The sequence below is a fragment of the Neomonachus schauinslandi genome, chromosome 2 (assembly GCF_002201575.2).
Source record: "Neomonachus schauinslandi chromosome 2, ASM220157v2, whole genome shotgun sequence".
Taxonomy (NCBI): Eukaryota; Metazoa; Chordata; class Mammalia; order Carnivora; family Phocidae; genus Neomonachus; species Neomonachus schauinslandi.
The window spans coordinates 63,357,868-63,383,799 of record NC_058404.1 but is presented as its reverse complement, the minus strand read 5'-3'; the positions used below and the strand labels follow the sequence as shown (position 1 = coordinate 63,383,799).

Sequence of the window (25,932 nt, the reverse complement as noted above, 5' to 3'; positions counted from 1 at the left end):
AGAAAGCAAAATGGCTGAGAGCTCAGTTCATGAACTTTGAATTCCTTCTATTCCTCTTCCCAATTGTGTAGCCTTGGAGACCACATCCTCTTTAGTTGATAATTTTCTCATCCAATAAACAGGGAGTAGTACTTCAAAGTGTTTCGGGGAGGACTAAGTAAAGTAATATAAGTAATGCACTTAGTCTGGTACCTGGCCCAGAAGGACAGTGCTTTGCTCACTCAAAGGAGCCTAACCTGTGCTGTAGGTGGGGTGGAAGTGGGGTTTCTGTTCACATAAACAAAGATGATTCATCCTTTTCATCTAGTTGCCAGCTACAAGCACTGTTTGCAGAGCCATTTGCATTGTTTTCACTAATCATTTTGCTACTGAGATTTCTCCATGTCTGGTTATTCAATACTAACATGAATGATTTACCACCATTGGTGACCCACATTCCTTAAAAATGCTGGGTCACATGTCATTGTCCTTCAATGTCCAGCATTTCAGTTTGCCCATCGACTTTATAACACTTTATTGCTGCATAACCCAAAACAACTGCTTAAATATAACCATCACCATCATCATCTTCTTCCTTAAGTTGTTTTGGAAAGAATACTATTTAAATATATAAATAAATAATGTCTTAAGTTTTGTAAATGTAATACATTATCTTATAACTCTTACAGGTAGAAAACCTGGTATTTTATATAAATTTTTTAAAATAAGAAAATTGATGTTCAAAATAGTTACATGACAGAGTTTTTTTTTTTTAAATAATCTCTACACACAGTATGGGGCTTGACCTTACAACCCTGAGATCAAGAGTCCCATGTTCTATCTACTTGAGCCAGCCTGACGCCCCAAAGTAGCTATATGACAAATACAACACTTCATTGTATCCTGATCGATGGAGATGTCATATAACTATATCTTCCACAGTGCGTGGCTTTTGTTGGCCATATTCTAGGAGTTCATTGTTTATCATCTGGTAATGAAATATAAACAACTTTAATCGATATATGCAGTCTGTGGTAGTCACTATTTTATCCTAAAGAAAACTCACTATTCTACCTTTGAATATACTTAAAGGTGGCCTGAAGTTATATTGTCAAAATCTATATTGGTCTCCTGTTGGTTTGCTTGATTTAACACTCCATTTTGTTAGCTTGTCATTTTCTAATATGCTACACTAGAAGTTTGAAGGGGAAGTGACAATTTGAACAAACCCTTTGTTATTCATGATGCACTTTTATTTTTTATTTTTTACTACTTTTTAAAAGTTTATTTATTTTCAAGTAATCTCCACACATAGTGTGGGGCTCGAGCTCATGATCCCAAGATCAAGAGTCACAGCTCTTCTGACTGAACCAGCCAGACTCCCCAATGCATTTTTTTTTTAAAGATTTTATTTACTTGAGAAAGAGAGAGAGAGAGGGAGAAGCAGGCTCCCCGCTGAAGAGGGAGCCAGATGCAGGGATGGATCCCAGGACCCTGGGATCATGACCTGAGCTGAAGGCAGATGCTTAACCGACTGAGCCATCTTGGCACCCCTTCCCGATGCATTTTTATGTCATGAGTCCAAACTCCTGTATTCCATTGATTTTGTGGAGCGATGTACACATACAGCACAGGAATGTAGTACCCTTTAACACTATGTTTCCAGTCACCCAATGGGCAAATAGTCTTTGGATTTTAAGTGATTTGAAGAATTTCTGTATGCTATTGCCTGTTATAAAGTGGATGCATAACTAGGCAGGCAAGGAATTTTACAGAGTGACTTGTAACATTAGGACGAATTATGCATTGATTTCAAATCTCCGAAAGCCCAAGGCTGTGTATCAACTACCTGAACCTAGAGAAAGAAAATGCACTAGAATGCCTTGCCACTTATAACAAGTTGTGCACGCTTTAGATTTGGTATTGTGGTTCCACTTGTATTCCAGAGTGTATCTATACTATCCTTTTGGTTCACTTGATAGTAAGTAGAGCGATTTCCATTTATAACAGCTACATATGACAAGGAAATGCTTATAAAAGAGCTCAGGGCACGTGTGTGAGCGACAACATTAGGCTGTTCCCGCGTCTTCCAAATTCAGCGGGAGATGAACTGAGAACTCTTTTCTCCACGTCTCATTTCTGTGTCTGCGATATGTTAGCCCGGTATTCCACTACATATACTTTTTTTTAACAGAACACAGATTTCATGAGTTTGTGGCTTTCCTGAACTTCCTTTTTAAAAAAATCCTGGATGGTATTGCAGATGAAAGTGATCCCCATTACTTTTTAAATTGCACTTTGCGAATAAAAATATAAACATTTCTGAAAGTTTCAGAACACTCTAAACCCCCAGGAATGTTGATATTGATAGAAACCCGCAGAGATTAAGCAATTTAGAGATCTGGAATAAATAGGCACCACTTGGCAGTGGGTTTGGTAAAGAGAAAGCATTTCAGCACATGTTCTGCCACAAAGTATTTGGGAGTCTTAAGTCAGAGCTGCAGAATTCCTTCTGAAGAGGACAAAAGAAAGACTTCCTGTCATTTCGATTGGTTTCTGCATGTGGGACCAATATGGGCAATGCAAAGTTTAAACAGATGCAAATGGTGAGGGGAGGGGGCCGAACCCTGCCTTGTTTTACATATTTCTCCACCTCCAGATTGAATTTAAGTCAGTCTCTCCTAGGCGCTTCCCCAGTAGACTGCCACTAAGTTACCGCACGCTTGAATGGTTTATTTCACCAATATTTGCTTATGGAAATAAAGGGGAGTGCCGGGGGTGGGGGAGGGGGAGGAGGGGAGGAGGGGTTTGCGACCGAGGGAGGCTCGACCACAGCACCAGTAACCTTGTCTGATGTGATCATTAACCTTTCTGGCAGTTGTCTGAGGTTCGTCAGTAGAATGTGAGGGGAGCCACACAGATACCGCACAGACTATTCCAAGACTGGTTTACGTTGAGATCTGTTGCCCTGCTTTAGTGCGGCAGAAAAATGAGGTTGCAACAATTTCTTTTTGCGTTTCTGCTTTTCGCGATGAGTCTTCTTCTTATCGACGGACAGAGACCAGGTAGGACTTTGATACATGTGTACCGAGTAACTTGGTTCTGCCTGTTTGGGCCCGTGGGTGGGGAGCATGATCATGTTCCTGCTCAAAATCACTTAGGTGTGTTCAGAGGTATTGGTAAGCGTGTAGGATTTCAGGAGTATGTTATCTCTCCTGTTAGGTCTATTATTTGAATGTTTTAAAAAGTAGGTGGGTTTTAAAATGATGATAAATATTTTGCCACTGTTTTTTCTAAATTCAAAGAAAATTGATTCCTTAGCTATTTTAGATACGTTGCCCTTATAAGTAAAAAAGAAATGGAACTGTTTGGTCTATTCATTACAGAGGTCAACAAACGTTTACGGATTTTTTAGGTAAAATACAAAATCCAAAGCGGTTGATTAGAAGAACATGTTGCTGGCTGGAGTGGGGCAATGTTAACAATTTGAATTAACAACAGAAAAATCATGTGACAAAATGCAGATGAAATCTTAAAACAGTTATGAAAGCTGTTATTTCTAGTTATATAATTACATGTCTTGCTTTAAAAATGCAATTTTTAGTATTATTGTGCTAATACAGCCAAAAATGTCAAAAGTATTTATGGTCAAGATAATATTAATTGGTTTGACACATTTTTCAAAGATGATCTGTGTTGTGTTGTTCTTAACCAACAAGAATTAGTAAGCAGTCATTCTAATGTGCTTTTACTTCAAAACCAGATATCTAAGATTTCAAAGCACTGGCAAGTAAAAAAAATTAGGTTTTCTGACTCAGGAAAAGGCAAACCCACATTTAAATAGAAAGGTGGTAATATTTATTCCAAATACATTATATTATTCAGTTGGTGATATATGTCTCCATTTGGAGCAGAAAAGGGTGCATAACTGGTTAAAAATTCAGTCTCTCCCTTTTAGTTAATCAGAAGTTTGATCACTGAGGTTATTTCAAATGACGTCCCCCAGTTTGTCCTTGTACATAAATAAGAGAGAATGTGCAAATCAGCAATTCAGAAAGCAGCTGACCCCTTCTTACAGTTTATAGCAATTGCTAATCAAACTTTTCTGAACTACAGAACACCTTGGACAATGTTCTTATAAAATATCTGTGATTGATTCATTACGTAAGATGAAAGGTCCAAGAGCATTTAGGAAGAAGTCATGTGGAAGGAGGAGGTTACTACTAATAGATCCTGCTATAAACATGAGCTGTTAGGAATATATTTCGTGTTTTTGCATCACATTAATTTTTATATCACAATCACATCTGAACAGGTAGCAAATAATCACAACATAGTTTGGATGCAAAATGTCCCTTCACATTCTCCCAATTAAACAACAGTTCATTTTCTGAAAAATGCTCCTAATATTAATTTCCCTTTTTTTTTCTCAGCTAATTTGGCAATGAGAAGAAAATTGCACAGACACAACTGCATTCAGAGAAGATGTGTGCCTCTCCATTCACGGGTGCCTTTTCCCTGAGGTATTTCTGATAGAAAATTGTTTTACTACATCTAGGCAATGTTCCAGATGAGATATATCAAAGAAGGTCCATTTATATTTTGTAATATGATAATACCTTTAAGGTGATACCAGTTCAAGGGATGCATACTGACAAACAAAACAGTATCTTTAAACATGTGTTTTGAAAAACACTGAATAGCTCTGTATGCTATCCAGAACAAGCACATTTCCCACTAAGACCACTGTGTCCTTGAAAGCATTTGGACATATTTGCTCAATGACACCATATAAATGATGTACCATCCTCTGTATTTAAATAATTTATTAAAATAGTTTTTCTTGACTATTTCTTTTAATGTATAAAACCAATTTAATATTAATACCATGGCAGTTTTCCAGCCTTACTCATAGAATTGGTCTTGATGGTTGTTGCATCTTTAAGGATAAATTCTGAATAGAATTTTGCTCCTTCCCTCTCTCTCTCTCTCTCTTTTTTTTTTTACATTCATTGAAAGGCCAATGATTTTATCCACCACCACTACCAGTAATACTGCTTGAACCAATTAACTTCAAACGCTGCCCAAGTGTGTATTTCTTCATACTAAAAAATAAGTGACTTGGCATTCCATTGTAATTATTTTAAGCTCTTTAATTCTTATAAAATATATCATCCTTTAAAAAAATGCCATTGAAATATCCCTCAGCTGGTTAGCATACACAGGCAATTGCTAAATTAGCTTATTCAGTTGGTCTGTAGACTCTTGTGTTTATGGCACCATTCATTCAAGGAGAATGGTTGCCACGCCTCTTGTTTAATACATGCTTTTCAAACCTGGTGAAAGTCCCATAGTGGGACATTAAATGAAGGAGCAATTCAGGAATCATTTATCAAGAGGGCTAAGACAAAAAGCCAAGTTCTCTACACCTGTATCTGTAACAAATTACCGTTCGCTATCAAAATAAGAAAAATAGGTTTGGTGGAAAAATCCAGAAAAATACAGTAAGAAATTCCTGAGAAGCCAATTAATAGGGGCTGAAACGTTTTCGATGCTAAAAAATCCTTTGGCATATGTCAATAATGCATTTCAGTCCCACATATAAATAGCGGTAAAATCTGTGCTTCGGAGGAGTGGAGAAGTTCAAGACTTTCCCAGCACGCCTCCACAAATAACAAAGAGGAGAGGGGGCAGTTGGCAGTAGCAAGGGAATTCCTGCATATACCGAGAAAGATACCTTACGTAAAGCAAAGCAAAGCCCTCAGGTAGCCACGGGTGGTATCAGCTCTCTCCGCAAACCACCTGCCCTAAAAACTAGGGTCGCAAGTAAACAAGATAGAGTAGTGAAATTTGACTTGGCAAAGTTAAGGAAAACTTTGATCTATAAACCAAATTTGTAAACCAAAGGAAATCTAAATAAAAGCCTCGTAAACCATTTAATAAAAGCAATCCTTTACAAAATTTGGCTGATTGCTGTAAAGGCCTGCTCAGCTTACAGCATCGTTTTTCTCATCTCTGTTTAGCCTAGTCCTGCATACAGTTAATAGGTTCTTCAAAGAATATATAAAACTCCCATTTTGAAATCCAGTGATAGCATAAGAACTGTGTGGAATAAATATTAAGATAATTTTCCAAGATCTTGCTCAACGAGTGCTCTAATAACAAGTGCTACCTTCAGATGTGAAAGCCTAATCCTCATTGTCCTAAATACTTGCACACTTTTTTGTATGTCCTGCAACACAACAACTTGGCGGCTGGCTAAATCACTATAGACCTAGGTAGTGAAACTCTAAGGCAGAATCCCCCTTTCATTTATCCGCCTCTGTATTCTGCATGTTTTATGTTTGTTTGTTTATTTATTAAGTGTTTTTTATGTAAGGTTTACGCCCAGCGTGGGGCTTGAACTCACGACCCCAAGATCAAGAGTCACATGCTCTACTGACTGAGCCAGCCAGGCGCCCCTGTTTTCTGCATGTTTTAGATAAAAATCACACATGGTTATTTGATTCAGCTAGGGTCATGTAAAACTGGAAAAGGATAGGTAAGATAAACAGTTGACTTTGGAAGTTGTCCAGATTAACCTTCGAAGTAGCTTAGACTTTTAGCTCCCTTAATAAGAATGCCCTGTTGGGGCGCCTGGGTGGCTCAGTTGGTTAAGCGACTGCCTTCGGCTCAGGTCATGATCCTGGAGTCCCGGGATCGAGTCCCGCATCGGGCTCCCTGCTCAGCAGGGGGTCTGCTTCTCCCTCTGACCCTCCTCCCTCTCATGCTCTCTGTCTCTCATTCTCTCTGTCTCAAATAAATAAATAAAATCTTTAAAAATAAATAAATAAATAAGAATTCCCTGTTATCATTACTATGTAACTTTTACCAGCTCCTAGAGTCCTCCTCCGTGATCCTCAGTGACATTTCCCAACCTGTACAACTGAGTTAGAGAAATCTATGCTGTGTAAATTTCATTCTCTCTCTCTCTTTTTTAAAGATTTTATTGATTTATTTGACAGAGAGAGAGAGCACAAGTAGGCAGAGTGGCAGGCAGAGGGAGAGGGAGAAGCAGGCTCCCTGCTGAGCGTGGAGCCCGATGTGGGCTCAATCCCAGGACCCCGGGATCAGGACTGGAGCCAAAGGCAGACGTTTAACCAACTGAGCCACCCAGGCACCCCTAAAATTCATTCTCTTGATAACTGTTTTTTCTTGCTGAAATATGTTGGCATCACGTTGAGCCCTAAGTGAATTAGAGTGGAGGAAAACAAGAGAGAGGGTGTCAGGAAATCCAAGTTTACAGGCTAATTTGAGGTTTTAGAGTGGAAAATGAGGTAGGATCCTTAGATTCTAATTTTCCTCTTTCAGCCATAAAATCTCACTGTATCAATGCTTTTCTTTATAAATATGTACTCTAGGGGCACCTGGGCAGCTCATTTGGTTAAGGATCTACCTACAGCTCAGGTCATGATCCCAGGATCTTGGGATCTGCTCCTCCCTTTCCCTCTGCTCTTAACCCCAGCTCGTGTTCTCTCTCTCTCTGTCTCAAATAAATAAATAAAATCTTTAAAATACATACATACATACATACATACTCTAGATAACTACATAACCTGTTAAAACATACTCTCATTTTTTTTTTTTTAAAGTAATCTCTACATCCAACATGGGGCTTGAACTCATGAGATCAAGAGTCATGTGCTCCACCAACTGAGCCAGCCAGGCACCCCTCTCTAGCTTTTTAATGATTGTGACATATGTTCATGGTGTAAAATCTTTTCCTAACAGTATGAAAAAATGTAAAGTCAAAAATGAAAAGTCTCCCAGTCTAACCTTTGGCCCCTTTTCATTTCCCAGAGGCAATGGCTATTAAAAGGTTTCTGGTAAAGTAGATTTATTTTTTTTTTAATTTTTAAAAAGATTGTTTATTTTAGCAAAAGAGCTCATGAACAGGGGTGGGAGGGTGGGGAAGGAGGCCTGAGGAGGAGGGAGGGGGAAAGAATCTCAAGCGACTCCACACTGAGCACCAAGGCAGGGCGGGTGAGGGGTTTGATCTCATGACCCTGAGATCCTGACCTGAGCTGAAACCAAGAGTCAGATGCTTAACTGACTGAGCCACCCAGGCACCCTGGTAAAGGTACATTTTAATACATTAGTTCAAATTGAGACCCGCTAATCTTCTCTTGTCACTCTTGATTACCATTCAGAACGTTAAGTACTTACATGTTCTCTATTTTCTGCCTTATTCTTACCCCCTCGAAGTTGTGGGCTTCTGACTCTTTTGACCAGTCCTCTAGCCCTGCCTGCCAATTCTTTCTGTAATTGTCCTATTTATTGTCTCGGCCCTTCTCATTCCATGCTGCCTCTTTGGCTGAACTGTGAAAGCCAACTCTCTAAAGCACAGAATCTCTACTTTTGTGGAGCATTTTATCTTCAACATTAGCAGGACTTTCTGAGAAAAACTCTCGTTTTTTAATTTATTTTTTTTAGTAACCTCTACACTCAGTGTGGGGCTTGAACTCATGACCTCAAGATCAAGAGGCCCATGCTCTTCCGACTGAGCCAGCCAGGTGCCCCTGGGAAAAACTCTTCTACTTACTTTTAGGCACCTCTGATCCCCATTCACCTACATTTAAACCTCTAATGACCTCCAGTTTCCTCGAACTTCTTAACCTTTTCCAACTCACGACAAGAGATAATTTCTCTTCCCAGAGAAAATGGAGATCATCAAGCTTTAAAATCAGACTCACTCAAACTACATTTACATACGCTACACTTATATTTTCCCTTTGTAGTCTTTTAAGAGATTCCTCTCCTGGGCGTGGTTAATCTCTCTACACCTCAAGAACCTTGATCTAACAATCACTCCCTTTCTTCCTCAGATTGTTCAATATGTCACAACTGATCTGTTTCATCTTTTAAAAAGAGGAAAACACGTGCACCACTGACCCCATAGTGCTCTCTAGGGACTAGCCCATGTTCTTCTCTGCATAGTCAAATTTCTTGAAAAGGTGCCTGTTTCCTTTCTTACCGTCTGCTCCCCACTGCGTTCTGGGAAAGATCTCCAGTGACTTCTCAATCCAGTGAACACATTTTGATTCTGGTCTGTTATCTTGCTATGGGTCAAATAGTGAATAGATTTTCCTTGGTTTTGGTGATGATGCCATGCTCCCTTTTGATTATTTATCTCAGAGATGAATCACTACTCCTTTCGGTACCTGTATGGGATGTCCACTTGCCTCCTTGGAATCACCTTAGCTGTTCTGAGTCACTTCAAGTTCAATACCAGGGTGCCTAGGTGGCACAGTCAGTTAAGCGCCTAACTCTTGATTTCTGCTCAGGTCGTGATCTTAGGGTCGTGAGACTGAGCCCCACATCGGGCTCTGTGCTCTGAGTGAGTCTGCTTAAGTTTCTCTCTCCCTCTGCCCCTCTTCCCCCTGCCTGCTCTCTCTTTCTCTGTCTCTCAAACAAATAAATAAATCTTTAGAACATTTTTAAAAATTAAAAAAATAAATAAGCAACACAAAAATAAACTCATGTAAAAAAAAGTACCTCATCCTACCTGGGATACCTCCTATTTCCCTTTTCCTGGTTTATTTTTCTCCATGACACCTGCCATCTGATATAACATATTTACCTTGTTATTGTTTAGTATCTGCCCCTCTTCATTAGAATGTAAGTTCTGTAAGAACAGACTTTGCTTTGATCACAACTATATGCCCAGTGACTGTGGTAAGCTCCACAGAATGTTTGATGAATGAATGAATGCACACTTAAAAGTAAACTCTTCAATTCCTCCCGCTCAGATATGTCTCCTGTGTTCTCAGAATTTGGAGAATAACTGTAGAGCTATCATATATTATCTGTTTACTATGTATCAAACTGTGCTAAGAAATACACATTTTACCTTCACAATGTAAATTTTTAAAAATTCTTTTAAAGGTTTTATTTATTTATTTGAAAGAGAGAGAGAGAGAGAGAACAAGCAGGGGGAGAGGGAGAAGCAGACTCCCCGCTAAGCAGGAAGCCCAATGCGGGACTCGATCCCAGCACCCTGGGATCATGACCTGAGCCGTTCCAGTTCGGGAAAAGCCTTTTTTTTTTTTTTAATCATCCGATTCTTCCTAAACTGTAAATCCAACCATGTCACATCTTGATTAAAATTCTTAACTGTCCCTGTAGCCTTTGGGACAGTGAGAACTCCCATAACTTAAGAAACAAGACCTTACAAAATATGCCTCTCCAGCATCATCTGCTACCTCTTCTCCCCTTCCCTCTCCTAGAGGGGATAAGAAAGAATTAACACCAGCCATTGTGGATTCGAGCTCTGACCACAAGCTCACTCACTGGTGGTCCTTGGTAAGTCACTCGTCCTCCTTAAGAACCCCTCCACTTCCAGACCTGTAAGATGGAGCTAGTAATGGTATTAACTTTGTCATCCCCTACCTAGCACATGGTAACTGCTAAATCGATAGTAGCTCGTTACTATTATTAACATCACTTTAAAGTTAGTCTATTCTTCACCTCTTGCTGTTCCTCAAAGTATACTTCCGCCTGCAGTGCCCTTACCTGACTCTTTTCCTCGCTGTTAATTCATCCTTCAAGAAACCTTCCCAGAGTTTGATACCCCTACCAATTGTATTAGATGTCTACATTTTCTCTCAACCTGTTTGTATAATCTGTCACAAAGAACTTGACTCACTGCATTGTAGCACCTTAACTGGCTGTACTCCTCCCTTCCCAGCATGCTGTAAATTCCCCGAAGGCAGAGGGTGGGTGTTCTGCTTTGTTACATTAACATTTGTTAAGTGGAGCACCTAGTACAGAACAATGAGCCTGGTGAGCCTTAGTTCAAAAGCTGGCCAATTAGTAAACTGAAATAGAGAAATGTATTGCTCATAGGTCCTGGAGGAAGAACAGGGCATGCCGGGAGGGGCCACCTGGGGAGGTCAAGGGAGAATGCAGACCTAGAGAGGCACATGCCTTTATTAGGGACTGGGTGGAGTGCTTTGGGGTTCCTGGGCTGGGGTCTGATCCGGTCAATTCAAACCAAAAGAGGTGGGGGGTGGGGGGGGTTGCCCCACAAGGGTTCTTATCTAAGGGGTACGTAAGATACACAGGCCCTGGAAGGCAAGGGAGATTTGATCACAAGGGCTGTTGGGGAAGTGATACCGAGAACTTATAGTTCTTTGCTTCTTTGCGGGTGGCTCTGCGGCTGCTCACCACAGGAGCTTGCTGGAGGGGCTGGTGTCATGCAAGGCCCCTGCAGGCCACTTGGCCACACAAAATGGATCCAGAGGCAGCAGTACCATGGAGTGGCTTAGCGAACCTCTCAGCAGTGGGTTGTATTGATCTTTGTATCATTAGCCGATGAAAGTGTCCCGAATACAGCAGGCATTCCAGAAATGTTGCTAACAGAAATGAAATGAATCTTTGAGTTATTATCTTAGCATTTAAGACTTACTACAATGAGACCTTAACACACATTTTAAGCTTTATTTCCTAACATTAACTGACAAACTGAACTCTTGAGTAGCGGCTGATCCAAACTCATCAGGCCTTCCAAAGGACTGACCATCCTTCTCCAGACCCACTGGTCCTCGCAAGTCTTTACTTCCTCCCGCTAAGATTTTATAATTCATTATTTCCATAATTGCTGCCAACATTGTAGGTCACCCTGTTGCTCTGTCTTCATCACATTGTTCTGGAAGAATCCTGAAGTCTTCATCCAGGCATGTTCCTGCTGCTGGAGAATACAGAAGTCAGACTGGAACCACTTTTAAATTCATCATCTCCCACTCACCATCCAGCAAGCAAGTTCTACTCACCTCTAGTTTTAGGCCTTTCTCCTTTACATTTTCAGCAGATGGCCTTGCCTCTTATATTACAAAGAAAAGAGAAGTCACCGGGGTGCCTGGGTGGCTCAGTCATTAAGCATCTGCCTTCGGCTCAGGTCATGATCCCAGGGTCCTGGGATCGAGCCCCGCATTGGGCTCCCTGCTCCGCAGGAAGCCTGCTTCTCCCTCTCCCACACCCCCTGCTTGTGTTCCCTCTCGCTGTGTCTCTCTCTGTCAAATAAATAAATAAAATCTTTAAAAAAAAAAAAAAGAAAGAAAAGACAAGTCATCAAAGGGTGTATCCCTCAACTTCCCAGCACCAAACTAGAATCCCATCTAATCCACTTCCCACCCTGCTCACCCCCATCTTCTTCTGCCCTCCTGCTGCCATGGAAAGCATGGCCATTCCTTCATTTGTGTTGTGGGTCCTGCCCATCCTTTCCCACTTTGTCAGGAATCTGAAACTGCCACTTAAAACATTTTCTTCCTTCTCCTTTCTCTCTGGATTATGTATCAACATACAGGTTTAAACATTGATAAGAGTGAGGCCTAGGGTGGCTCAATCCGTTAAGCATTTGCCTTTGCCTCAGGTCCTGGGATCAAGTCCGCATGGGACTGAGCAGGGAGCCTGCTTCTCCCTCTGCCTGCCGCTTCCCCTGCTTGTGCTTGCACTCTCTCTCTCACAAATAAATAAATAAAATCCTTAAAAAAAATAAAATAAATGCTGATAAGACTACATACTAAAACAACACACACACCCACGCACTTCTCAGTGAATGGTCTCAAGCCAATCTTTTGTACTCCTCATTTTTGATCCACATTTTCTTTTTTCTTTTTTAATATTTTTGTTACATTTCTTTTTTTTTTTAAGTAAACACTACACCTAACACGGTGCTCGAACTCACTGTTTTTTTCTCTGTCAGTGTTCATGGTGCACGGCTCTTGGTCATGCCGCTTCGAAGAATGAAGAGGTAGACCAGATGGACTGGTAGGCAGCAAAGCAAGTCTGTTGAGTGATAGTAAAGTGGTAGTACAAAGCTCCTGAGAAGGAAGGGGACCCGAGAGAGTTGCCAGCAGAATTTCTAAGTCTAAAGGTTTTTATGGGCTCCTTGGCAGGCTGTTTTAATCTGATTAACCCTGCGCCTGTCGTCCAACCAGGTTTTTGTCACATGGGAAAGGGTGGAGGGCTCCTTCCAGGGTGGTGTAAAATCCTTTTAAGGGTGGTTTCCTTTTAGGGCTGGGGAGAGCCTTGTCACTGCCGGCCTGCCTGCCTTCCAACTATCCTTCATCATCACAACCCGAGATCAAGAGTTGTATGCTCTTATTGACTGACCCAGCCAGGCATCCTGTCTGATCCATTATTTTCCATTCACACCTCAATCCACTCTAATCTGTCTTATACCTTCTTTTAAAATAGCCATGGGGGTACCTGGGCAGCTCAGTCGGTGAAGTGGCTGACTGGCTGACTCTTGATTTCTGCTCAGGTCATGATCTCAGGGTCCTGGGATCGAGCCCCGCCTTCAGCCTCCGAACTCAGCACAGAGTCTTGCTCGAGATTGTCTCTCTCTGAAGTAAATAAATAAATCTTTAAAATAAAATAAAATAGCCATCAGTCACCTTCAGCTTTCTAAATTAAGGTTTTTTTATTCTTTTTATTTCTCAGCAGAATTTGACAACTGACTACTCAGTCTGCAAAAATCCCTTACCTTAAATTTCTGACACTACTACTTTTCTGCTAAATTCTCAGCTAACCCTCTGGCTCCTAGGCAGGCTTAATCCTAAAAGGCTTGCAAGTTATAGTTTTCCTCTACCATCTTCTACTCTGTTTCAACCATTCTTTTTTTTTAGGTTTCAGCATTTTATTTGTTTTACTTTTTTTTTTTTTAAGATTTATTTATTTGAGAGAGAGAGCGCGCACAAGCAGGGGAAGATCAGACAGAGAGGGAGAAGCAGGCTCCCTGCTGAGCAGGGAGCCTTATGTGGGGCTCGATCCCAGGACTCTGGGATCATGACCTGAACCGAAGGCAGACGCTCAACTGACTGAGCCACCCAGGCACCCCTATTTTAGTTTTTTATTTTAAATGAAGTGTAGTTAAAAAAACACAATGTGTTGGGGCGCCTGGGTGGCTCAGTCGTTAAGCGTCTGCCTTCGGCTCAGGTCATGATCCCAGGGTCCTGGATCGAGCCCCGCATCGGGCTCCATGCTTGGCAGGAAGCCTGCTTCTCCCTCTCCCCCTGCTTGTGTTCCCTCTCTCGCTGTGTCTCTCTCTGTCAAATAAAAACAAAAACAAAAACAATAAAACACAATGTGTTTCAACCATTCCTTTGACCTCAATCACCTCTTTACACTAACTGATAATACTCTGGGGCGGGGGTGCGGGGGGTAGGGGGTGGAGAAGACCATCCAAATGAGAACAAGTAAAGCCTATTTTTCAGAGCTTGCTGGAGCAAGGGAGTCAGCTACTGTCATTTGTTTTTGGCTGAGGACAAGAGATAGGCAAGGGAGTTGGAAAGTTTTATAGTGAAAAAAGGGAAAGCTTTGGGGTATGATCTGATTGGAAGTTATTGGTATGGGGAAGTTGGAGTTGGGCTACCTAGAAGTAGGGCTTCCTATGTGATTGGTTTGGGGTGCATATATGGCTTTCTTTCCTTAGACCTGAATTGGAATCAGAGGACAGAAGGGGCAAAATTAGAGAACCTGGTAGTTACTGAGCAAATCTTGACCATTTGAGGCCAATTGCTACACAGGTTATGGTTTGGCTTCCTCGATTGGTTGCTATAGAGTTTGCAGGTCAGAGTTCTGTTTTATGGTCTGGCCATTGTCCATTTGTATATTCAGTCTCCCTGTTTCAGACTTATTTCATCTCTAGTTCACACCACCCAAGCCTCTCTGCTGTCTGCCTTACACCAGCCTCCTCATACCTACTTTTGCTTCTCTTTTATCCATTCTTCATATTTATAGCTTCATACCACTCAACACCCTTTAGTGATTTCTCATTACTGTTAGGATTAAAATTTTTTTAAAAATTTTTTTAAAAATATTTTTAGGTAATCTCTACACCCAGCACGGGGCTTGAACTTACAACCCCAAGATCAAGAGTCTCATGCTCCACTGACTGAGCCAGCCTGGGTGCCCCAAAATAAAATTCTTTTTTTTTCTTCCCAAAATAAAATTCTTAATGTAGCCCACAAAACAGTGCATAATCAAGCACTTCTCTCTCTCCAACCTTATCTGACCTGACTCACTGGCTGTGTCTGTGAGTTTGTCAAGTATGTCCTTTTTTCACTTCAGAGCTTTCACACATTTCCCTGGACATAGGATCTAGGATGTTCTAGCCCTTCTCTTCACCTAGTTTATTCCTACTCAATCAAGAAGACTTTGGTCAAATGTCACTTCACTTGTGTGTGTGTGCCATATATAACATCTCTCATTACCCTGGCCCAAGGAACTTTGGGAAGGGACTTTGGAGTTCTTTAGGTTTCATGTTTCATTATAGTGTAATTGTAGGGGCTCCTGGCTGGCTCAGTCGGTAGAACATGCGACTGGACCTCAGGGCTGTGAGTTCAAGCCCCACATTGGGTGTGGAGATTACTTAAAAATAAAATCTTAAAAGAAAAATGGGGCACCTGGGTGGCTCAGTTGGTTAAGTATCATCTTCAGCTCAGGTCATGGTCCTGGGGTCCTGGGGTCGAGCCCTGTATTGTGTTCCCTGTGCAGGGAGGAGCCTACTTCTCCCTCTTCCCCCCCCCCACCCCGCTCTCTCTCAAATAAATAAAATCATAGAAAGAAAGAAAGGGAAATTGTGTTAGAGCTTTCAACTTTATATGTACTCATTTTTTTCTCTAATAGTAACATTTTTATATATACAAAAATTATGTGTAAATATACACACATATAATTTAAACACATGTGTAATGCATTTATTACCTTGCCTCTTAAGGTTGCTAAGCTTAGATTTATTTATCTGTAGATCTGGAGGTAGTCTTTTTTTTTTTTTTAAAGATTTTGTTTATTTTTATTTATTTGACAGAGAGAGAGAAACAGCATGAGAGGGGATAGGGTCAGAGGGAGAAGCAGGCTCCCCGCCGAGCCGGAGCCAGATGTGGGACTCGATCCCGGGACTCCGGGATCATGACCTGAGCCGAAGGCAGTCGCTTAACCAACTGAGCCACCCAGGCGCCCTGGAGGTAGTCTTTTTTTAAGTAATCTCTACACCCAGCATGGGGCTCAGACTTAACAACCCCAAGATCAAGAGTTGCAAGCTCTACCAAATGAGCCAGACAGGCACCCTGGAAGACAGTCATCTTGAATGACTCTTCAGTTTCATTGTATGAACAGCTTTAATTTATTTAACTTGGCTATTGATGGATATTTATTTATTTATGCTATTTTGAATGGTGCAATGAACATGTATGCACTCATCTTTAAACACTTGTGCATTTACTTACAAAACATTTCTAAAAGTAGAATCACTAGGACATGCATATTTTTTAATTTTTTGAGATATTCACATAATGTATAATTTACTCATTTAAGTTGTACAGTTTAATGGGTTTTACTATATTTAAGTAGTTGTGCAACATCATGATAATTGATTTTAGGCCATTTTTATCACCCCATACAGAAGTATTCATACACATTAGCAGGCACTCCCCATTTCTCCCCAGCTCTCTGATCCTAGACAACTACTAAACTACTTTCTCTCCCTACAGATTTGCCTATTCTGGACATTTTATATAAATTTTCTTAAAATTTTTTTCATTTATGGTCTGCTTATTTCACTTAGCTTAATGTTTTCAAGACCCATCCATATAGTAGCAGATATCAGTACTTCATTCTTTTGTAATGACGAAATAAAACTGTATAGAAAAATCACATTTTGTTTATCCAGTCATTATTATTTTCACTATTTGGTTATTAGGGATCATTCTTCTCTGAACATTCGTTTATAAATTTTTTAAGTTTATTTATTTATAATCTCTACACCCAACATGGGGCTTGAACTCATGACCCCAAGATCAAGACTTGCATGCTCTACTGACTGAGCCAGCCAGGCGCCCCTAGTTTATAAATTTTTGTTTGAACAGATGTTTTCAGTTCTCTTGGGTATATACCTAAGAGTGAAATTGCTGGGTTATATGGTTATTCTATGTTTAACTTATTGAGGAACCGCCAAACTATTTTTCATAGTGGTTGCAGCATTTTACATTCCTACCAGCAGTATATAAGGGTTCCAATTTCTCCACATCCTCACCAACACTTTTTATTATAACCATCCTAGAGGTTGGTACAGTAGGTCCCCCCGACCCCTCTTATCCATGATGTTGTTGTCCATGATTTCTGTTACCTGCAGTGAACTGTGGTTCAGAAGCAGATGATCCTCCTGACCTGTCTTCAGAAGGTCAGTAGTTGCCTAACACCATATCACAGTGCCTAAGTCATTGCCCTCACTTCATTTCATCACGCAGACATTGTATCATCTCACATTACCACAGGAAAGGGTGAGTATAGTATAATAAGATATTTTGAAAGAGAGACCGCATTCACATAACTTTTATTATAGTTATTATAATTATTCTATTGTGTTATTAGTTATTGTTAATCTCTTACTGTTCCTGATTTATAAGTTAAATTTTATCATAGGTATGTATGAATAGAAAAAACGCAGTATATGTAGGGCTTGGCACTATCCATGGTTTCAGGTATTCACTGGGGGCCTTGGAATACATCCCTCGGGATAAGAGGGGACTACTGTATCTCATTGTGATTTTGATTTGCATTTCCCTAATGACTCATGATGTTGACGTTTTCATATACTTACTGGCCATTTGTCTATCTTCTTTGGAGAAATGTCTTTTCAAATTCTTTGCCTATTTTCCAGTTGTCTTATTTGTCTTTTTACTGGTGAGTTGTAAGAATTCTTTATATTTTGAATACAAGGACTTTATTTGCAATTATTTTCTTCCATTCTTTGGGTTGTCTTTTGACTTTCTGGGTGTTATTCTTGAGCACAAAAATTGTTAGTTTTGTTAGAGTCTGATTTGTCTATTTTTCCTTTGGTGCCTTGTGCTTTAGGCATCATGTTTTAAAACCACTGACTAGGGCGGCTGGGTGGCTCAGTTGGTTAAGTGACTGCCTTTGGCTCAGGTCATGATCCTCGAGTCCCTCGAGTCCCACTCCCTTGCTCAGTGGGCAGTTTGTTTCTCCCTCTGACCCTCCCCCCTCTGATGCTCTCTCTCATTCTCTCTCTCAAATAAATAAGTAAATAAATAAATCTTAAAAAAAAACACTGACTAATCCAAGGTTACAAATATAATTTACACCTATGTTTTCTTCTAAGTTTTGTAGTTTTATCACTTATGTTTATGGCTATGATCCATTTTTTTAAAATTCTTATTTTTATTTATTTATTTTTTAAGTAAACTTTACCCCAACATGGGGCTCGAACTCACTACTCTAAGATCAAGAGTCACATGTTCTACTAACTGAGCCAGCCTGGAGCCCCTGGCTATGATCCATTTTGAGTTAATTTTATATACGATGTGAGGAGAGAGGGAGGTCCAACCTCCTATTTGTGTGGTTATCCAGCTCTAGCACCATTTGTTTGAAAACACTATTCTTTCCCCCCCATTTAATTATGTGGGCACTATTGTTGAAAATTAATTGACCATAAATGCAAGGGTTTATTTCTGGACTCTCAATTCTATTTCATTGATCTATATGTCATTCCTTATGCTAATACTGTTCTTTCTTGATTATTGTAGTAATATAGCAAGTTTTTTTTTTTTTAAAGATTTTATCTATTTACTTGACAGGGAGAGAGCACTAGAGAGAGAGAGGGAGAGCAAGCATGAGTGGGGGGCAGCAGGAGAGGGAGAAGCAGGCTCCCTACTGAGCAAGGAGCCCAACACGGGGCTGGATCTCAGGACCCCTGGGATCACCACCTGAGCCAGAGGCAGATGCTTTAACTGACTGAGCCACCCAGGTGCCCTATAGCAAGCTTTTATATTTTTATTTTTTCATTTTTTAAACTTTTTATTTATTCATTTGAGAGAGGTAGACGGAGAGGCAGAGGGAAAGGGAGAAGCAGACTCCCTGCTGAGCTGGGAGCCCAATATGGGGCTCTATCCCCGGATCTGGAGATCACAACCCGAGCCGAAGGCTGACGCTTCGCCATTTGAGCCACCCAGGCGCCCCATAAGGATGCGTGAGTCCTCCAACTTTGTAGATCTTCAAGGTTTTCTTTGGTTATTCTGGTTCTCTTGAATTTCTATATAAATTTTAAGATCTGCTTGTCAATTTCTGCAAAGAGCCAGCAGGGATTTGGAAAGGATTGTGTTGAATCTATAGATCAATATGGAAAATATTGCCATCTTGACAATTAAGTTTTCCAACTCAAGAACATGGGATATATTTCCATCTAGTCAAATTTACTCTAATTTTTTTCAACCATGTTTTGTAGTTTTTAGAATATGAGTTTTACACTTAGTTTGTTTCTTAAAGTTTATTTAGTTTTTTTTAGTAATCTCCACACCCAGTGTGGGGCTCCAACTCATAACCCTGAGATCAAGAGTAACACATTCTCCTGACTGAGCCAGCCAGGCACCCCTTCACTTGTTTTGTTTAGTTTATTCCTAAGTATTTTATTCTTTTGATGCCATTGTAAATGGAATTTTCTTAATTTCATTTTTTAATTGTTCATTGCTAATATATAGAAATACAATTTGATTTTTGTTTATTGATCCTATATATTGTAAACTTGGTGAAATTTTGGACTCATTCTCATAATTTTTAGTAGGTTCCTTAGGATCTGTTATGTGTAAGCTCATGTCATCAGCAAATAGATACTTCTATATCTTCCTTTTTTTTTTTTTAACATTTTATTTTTACATTATCTCTACATCCAACTTGGGGCTTGAACTCAAAACCCCAAGATCAAGAGTGGCATGCTGTACTGACTGAGCCAGCCAGGCGCCCCTACTTCCTCCTTTCTAATCTGGATGTCTTTTATTTCCTTGCCTTGCCTAATTGCCCTAATTAGAATCTCTAGTACAATGTTGTATAGAAGTGATGAGAACAGTCATCTTTGTCTTTATTTGATTTTGATGGAAGGCATTCAGTCTCTCATCATTAAGTATGTTAACTGTGGATCTTTGAATATGTCCTTTATTAGCTTGAAGAAGTTCCCTTTAATTCCTAGTTTGTTGAAAGTTTTTGTATCATGAAAGAGGAGTATTGAGTTATAACTGGTTTTTTTCCTCTTTATTTGTTGAGATTATCATGCATTTTTGTCTTTTAGTCTATTGAAATCATGTGTGACATTAAAATATTAAATATTTGGGAAAAAAATTAAATATTTGGTAACATTCACCAGTGGAGCCATCTGGCCTAGGGCTTTTCTTTTTTTCCTTTTTTTTTTCCTTAAATTTTTTATTTAAGTTTAATTTAATTAACATATACTGTATTATTAGTTTCAGAGGTAGAATCCAGTGATTCATCAGTTGGATACAACACCCAGTGCTCATTACTGCAAGTGCCCTCCTTAATGCCCATCACCCAGTTACCCTATTCCCCACCCACCTCCCCTCCAGCAACCCTCAGTTTGTTTCCCATAGTTAAGAGTCTCTCATGGTTTTCTTCCCTCTCTGTTTTTGGCTTTTTTTTTCCCCTTCCCCTATATTCATCTGTTTTATTTCTTAAATTCCACATAAGAGTGAAATCATACCTAGGGCTTTTCTTTGTGGGAAGTTTTTTAAATTGCTAATGCATTCATTTTTATTGTTATAGGCCTATTCAGATTTTTTATTTCTGGGGCGCCTGGCGGGCTCAGTCAGTAGAAATGTGACTCTTGATCTCGGGGTCTTGAGTTCAAGCCCCACATTGGGTGTAGAGCGTACTTTAAAAAAAAAATATTTAAATTAATTCTTGAGCAATTTTGGTAGCTTGTATCATTTTAGGAACTTGTTCATTTCATCTAAGTTATCTAATTTTTTGGTACACAGTTGTTCAGAGTATTTCCTTATAATCTTTTAAAAATGTTTCTGCAAGGGGGCGCCTGGGTGGCTCAGTCATTAAGCGTCTGCCTTCGGCTTAGGTCATGATCCCAGGGTCCTGGGATCGAGCCCCACATCGGGCTCCCTGCTCAGCGGGAAGCCTGCTTCTCCTTCTCCCACTCCCCCTGCTTGTGTTCCCTCTCTCACTGTGTCTCTCTCTGTCAAATAAATAAATAAAATCTTTAAAAAAAAAAAAATGTTTCTGTAAGGTCAATAGTGATGTTTTCACTTTCATTTCTGAGTTTAGTAATTTGAATTTTTCTTTATTCTTAGTCAGTCTAGATAAGATTCATCAATTTTGTTGATGTCTTCAAGGGACCAACTTTGGGTTTATTCTTTTTCCTTATAGTTTTTCCATTCTCTATTTCATTTATTTCTATTTTAATCCTTACTTTTTTCTGCTTGCTTTAGGTTTCATTTGCTCTTCTTTTTCTAGTATGTTAAGGTGAAATGTTACCATAATGAGTGAGATCTGTCTTCTCTTTTAATACAGATTTTTGGAGTTATAAATTTCCGTCTAAGCATTACTTTAGCTACATCCCATAAGTTTTCATATTCATCTCAGAGTATTTGCTTACTCCCTTTGTGATTTCTTTGTTGATCCATTGGTTGTTCAGCAGCGTGTGGTTTATTCCCACATATTTGTGAATTTTTCAAATTTATTTGCCGTTGATTTCTAACTTCATCCTATTGTTGAATCATCTGTTTCTCCTTTTAATTCTGTCAGTTTTGCTTCCATGTATTTTGGGGGCTCTGTGGTTAGGTACGTATATCTTCATAATTCTTATATCTTCCTCAGTTGACCCCTTTTATCATTATGAAATGTCTTTGTCTCTAGTAACTATTTTTGTCTTAGAGTCTGTTTGATTTGTCATTAGTACGTTGACTGCAGCTGTCTTATGGTTGCTGTTTGCATGTCTTTTTCTATCCTTTTCCTTACAACCTATTTGACTTTGGAATATATGTGTGTCTTTTATACAGTTGGATCATGTTTGTTTTGTTTTACTCAGTCTGACAAGATCTGCCTTTGGAATGGATCGTTCAGTGATTCACTTTTTTTTTTTTTTTAAGTAGGCGCCACACCCAACATGGGGCTTGAACTCATGATCCTGAGATCAAGAATCACATGCTCTACCAACTGAGCCAGCCAAGCTACCCAAATTCACATTTATTGTTATTATTGATATAGTTGGATATACAGTTGACACTTGAACAACATGGAGGTTATTAGCACTGACCCCCTGTGTAGTCAAAAATTCATGTATAACTTCTGATTCCCCCAAAACTTTTTTTTTTTTTTAAAGATTTTATTTATTTATTCATGAGAGACAGAGAGAGAGAGAGAGAGAGGCAGAGGGAGAAGCAGGCTCCCTGCCGAGCAGGGAGCCCGATGCGGGACTCGATCCCAGGACCCTGGGATCATGACCTGAGCCGAAGGCAGACGCTTAACCATCTGAGCCACCCAGGCGCCCTGATTCCCCCAAAACTTAATAGCCTCCTGTTGATGGGAAGCCTTTCTGATAATATAAACACAGTTGATTAATGTATATTTTGTATGTTATATGTATTATATACTGTATTCTTACAATAAGGTAAGCTATATAAAAACAAATGTTATTAAGAAAATCATAAGGGGCACCTGGGTGGCTCAGTTGGTTGAACATCTGGCTCTTGGTGTTGGCTTAGGTGATGATCTCATGGTCGTGAGATTGAGACCCACGTCAGGATCCACAACTCAGTGCAGAGTCTGCTTATCCCTCTCCCTCTGCTCTTCCCCCCACCCCGCTCTCTGTCTCTCTCTCATAAATAAATTAAAATCTTTTTTAAAAAAAGAAAATAATAAGGAAGAGAAAATGCATTTATAGTACCATATCAAAAGAGAATCCATGTGTAAGTGGACCTGTGTAATTCAAACCCATGTTGTTCAAGGGTCAACCGTATATCTGCTATTTTACTCTCTTAGTGGTTGCTCTAGGACTTAAACAATATATGAATTTATCAGAATCTACTTCAGATTATACTTTTTTTAAGTCCATGATATACAGAAATACCTATATAGCTGTATTCTCTCTCTTTTTTTAATTTCACTATAGTTATACACATTACATCTATATATGTTACACATACAAGTTTGTTAAAATTATTACTTTCTACAATTTTAGGTCCTTTAAGGCTGAGAGAAGGAGGGAGAAGAAGTATATATTTATATGCAGAGTTATTATATTAGCCTTTTTATTTACCATTTCCAGTTTTTGTCATTAGTGGATTTTTTTGGTGTCTTAGTCTGTTCAGGGTACTTTAACAAAATACCATAGACTAGGTGGCTTATGAACAACATTCCAGAGGCTGGTTCACAGATATCTGTCTTCTCACATGGTGGAAGGGGCTAAGGAGCTCTCTGGATTCTACTTTATAAGGGCGCTTATCACAGCCATGAAGGCTCTACCCTCATGGCTTACTCACTTTCCAAAGGCCCCACCTCCAAATACCATCACATTGCCAATTAGGTTTCAATATATGAATTTTGGGGGCACACAAACATTTCATTTACAGCACTTGAATCAATGTTTCTCCATTTGCTGTATTTCCTCAGACAATTTCCAGAGACTTTAAAAACTGTTTTTTTTAACTAGTCTCCGTGCTCAATGTGGAACCCAATGTGGGGCTTGAAATCACAACTCTAGATCAGGACCTGAGCTGAGATCAAGAGTCCAGTGCTTAACCAACTGAGCCACCCAGGCACCCCTTTAAATACTTTCTTAAAGAAAACTTCAGGGGTACCTGGCAGGCTCAGTCAGAAGAACATACGACTCTTGATCTCAGGGTTTTGAGTTCAAGCCCCACGTTGGTTGTAGAGTTTATAAAAAAATAAATAAACTTTTAAAAAAATTTTATTTTCACCAGCTAAGTTTGTTTCATCAGAAGGAAGGGTCACAGAGCTCCTTATACCATCATTTAAGAACCCTCTAGGCTATGCATTTTTTTGTCTTTTAAGTAAGCTCTACGCCCACCGTGGGGCTTGAACTCATGACCCCCAAGAGATCAGGAATTGTTTGCTTTACCAACTGAGCCAGCCGGGTGCCTCTGGGCTGTGCATATTTTAAACATGGACACCTAGTAGTAAATTGCTCTGTAGAAAAGCTACACCACCTTACATTTCCAACAGCAAGTTGTGAGAATCCTTATTCCACACACTTTTGCCAACACTGGGTGTTATCAATGTTTTTAACTTTTGCTAATCTTACAAGCAAGAAACCCATCTCATTTTTATCTTCTAAATTTTGGCAGTCTGAGGTGATTTCTAGAAGAGGCATACCTGCATTTTTTTTTACTGCTAAATTCATTGTAGTTGACACCTCACCGTGACTGTCAGGGAAGTGAAATGTTAAGGACATGGAAGCTTCCAAAAATGAACCAAGAGGCTGCCTTCATGTCTTCAGAAGGAGGCCAAAACAAATTGCCTAGGGAAACCTTGATACCAATGATTATCTTCCTGTAAAAGATCCATTTTTCTCTTTAAAAAATTAGTTATATGTTGCCCTACCATATATTTAAAACCTATTGCTAAGTACTAATTATTAAATAGTTTCATAACATTAAAAGATTTCTTTTTTTTTCTTTAAAAGATTTTACTTATTTATTTGACAGAGAGAGACACAGAGAGGGAACACAAGCAGGGGGAGGGGGAAAGGGAGAAGCAGACTTCCTGCTGAGCAAGGAGCCTGAAGTGGGGCTCGATCCTGGGATCCTGGGAAAAATAGCCAAGACTGCTAATGTGGGTCACTGAGCAAACAGAGATTATTAGGTGAAAAATAAATAAATGAAAAAAAATCTCTTTAATAACATAAATTCAGACTTGAAGAAATAGAGGTGCTGTTTCTATATTGAAAGGTAAGAAAATATAAAATTGCTCTCAGTGCTGAAAAACCTTGGTAAATTTTCATAACTCATTATCTATTAAAAAAATTAAGCATGGGTAAATTGGTCTGCTGGATAGCATTTCTTATTATGTTTCTTTCTCCTTTTGCCTTCCCAGTGTAGACCTTCTCTAGATAACCGCACCTGGTCTGCCAGAAGAGAAGTGAAGGAAAGATACCCACCCACACCATAGTGTGATTGCTTACAAGTTCCTGTATGAAAGGGAATCATTTGAAAACACCTGGGATGGTTTATTAGTTTTACAGGATTCCCTTCTTCCTGGGTTCTCTTTAGAGGGAAAAATAACATAAATTCAAAAGCAATTCCAGTCTGAAGCACAATTATTTGCTTGCATAACAAAAATCTCTCATATTTTTCAGCACATTACAATTCTTAGAGGAGTTAAAAAGAAAAATACTTTTTAATGTGTTAGAACTCTCTAATAATAAAAAGTACAAGAATTAAAATTTTTCTTTCATAGTTCTATAATTCTCCAAAAGTATTAAAATAAGTATTTATATGTTTGAGTGATTTTTTTTTTCCAAAAATGCTAAATCTCTAATCAAACACTTTGACCATTTGGCTTTACAGAATAGGGATACATTAATTGGTTCATTGATTATTTATATGGAAAGACTAAGAAAGAAGCTATTAATTGCTAGCAATTTTATATTATAGGCTTTAATGTGTATGAAAGTATTTTTTTATTTTGAAAAATATCCATAAAGTCATAAAAGAAAGTTTGAAATACTAAGATGTTCATTTCTGAATCTATCTCTCATCATGTAATTATAAGAAGCCAATGTTTTATTTCCTTCCCAATGTTAGGTCTTCCCAAGTTGTTAAGTTCACTCTTAATTTGTATTTATTAAAAGACAGATAGCTCATTGCCATAAAGTTATTATTTGACCAAGTTAATTCCAGGTATGAAGTTTATAAATTCTTTTCTTGATTAGAAATTTTGCTTTGTAAACATTATAGAGTGGAAGAAACCGTAAACCATTAACCCTTATTTTGATAAAATAAAAGGTCGGATTGGTATACTATAAAGAATTTGAGATAGAAATTCTGAAATCACAGAGTTTGTCTCCCTTTCATAGTTTATTAATGGTGTCTCTTGGGATGGAAAGTGTTTCTATAAAGCACTGTAATTAACTTTAAA

At 39.2% G+C, this 25,932-nt stretch overlaps 1 protein-coding gene across 1 annotated transcript; it reads left to right on the top strand.

Annotated features, from left to right (window-relative positions):
* Positions 1–2,968: 2,968 nt before the first annotated feature.
* On the top strand, positions 2,969–25,213 carry APELA (apelin receptor early endogenous ligand). Its single transcript, XM_021698965.1, has 3 exons — positions 2,969–3,044; positions 4,413–4,502; positions 24,889–25,213. The coding sequence occupies exons 1-2, from the start codon at positions 2,969–2,971 to the stop codon at positions 4,499–4,501; spliced, it is 165 nt and encodes a 54-aa protein (XP_021554640.1). The 3' UTR covers position 4,502; positions 24,889–25,213.
* Positions 25,214–25,932: the final 719 nt, after the last annotated feature.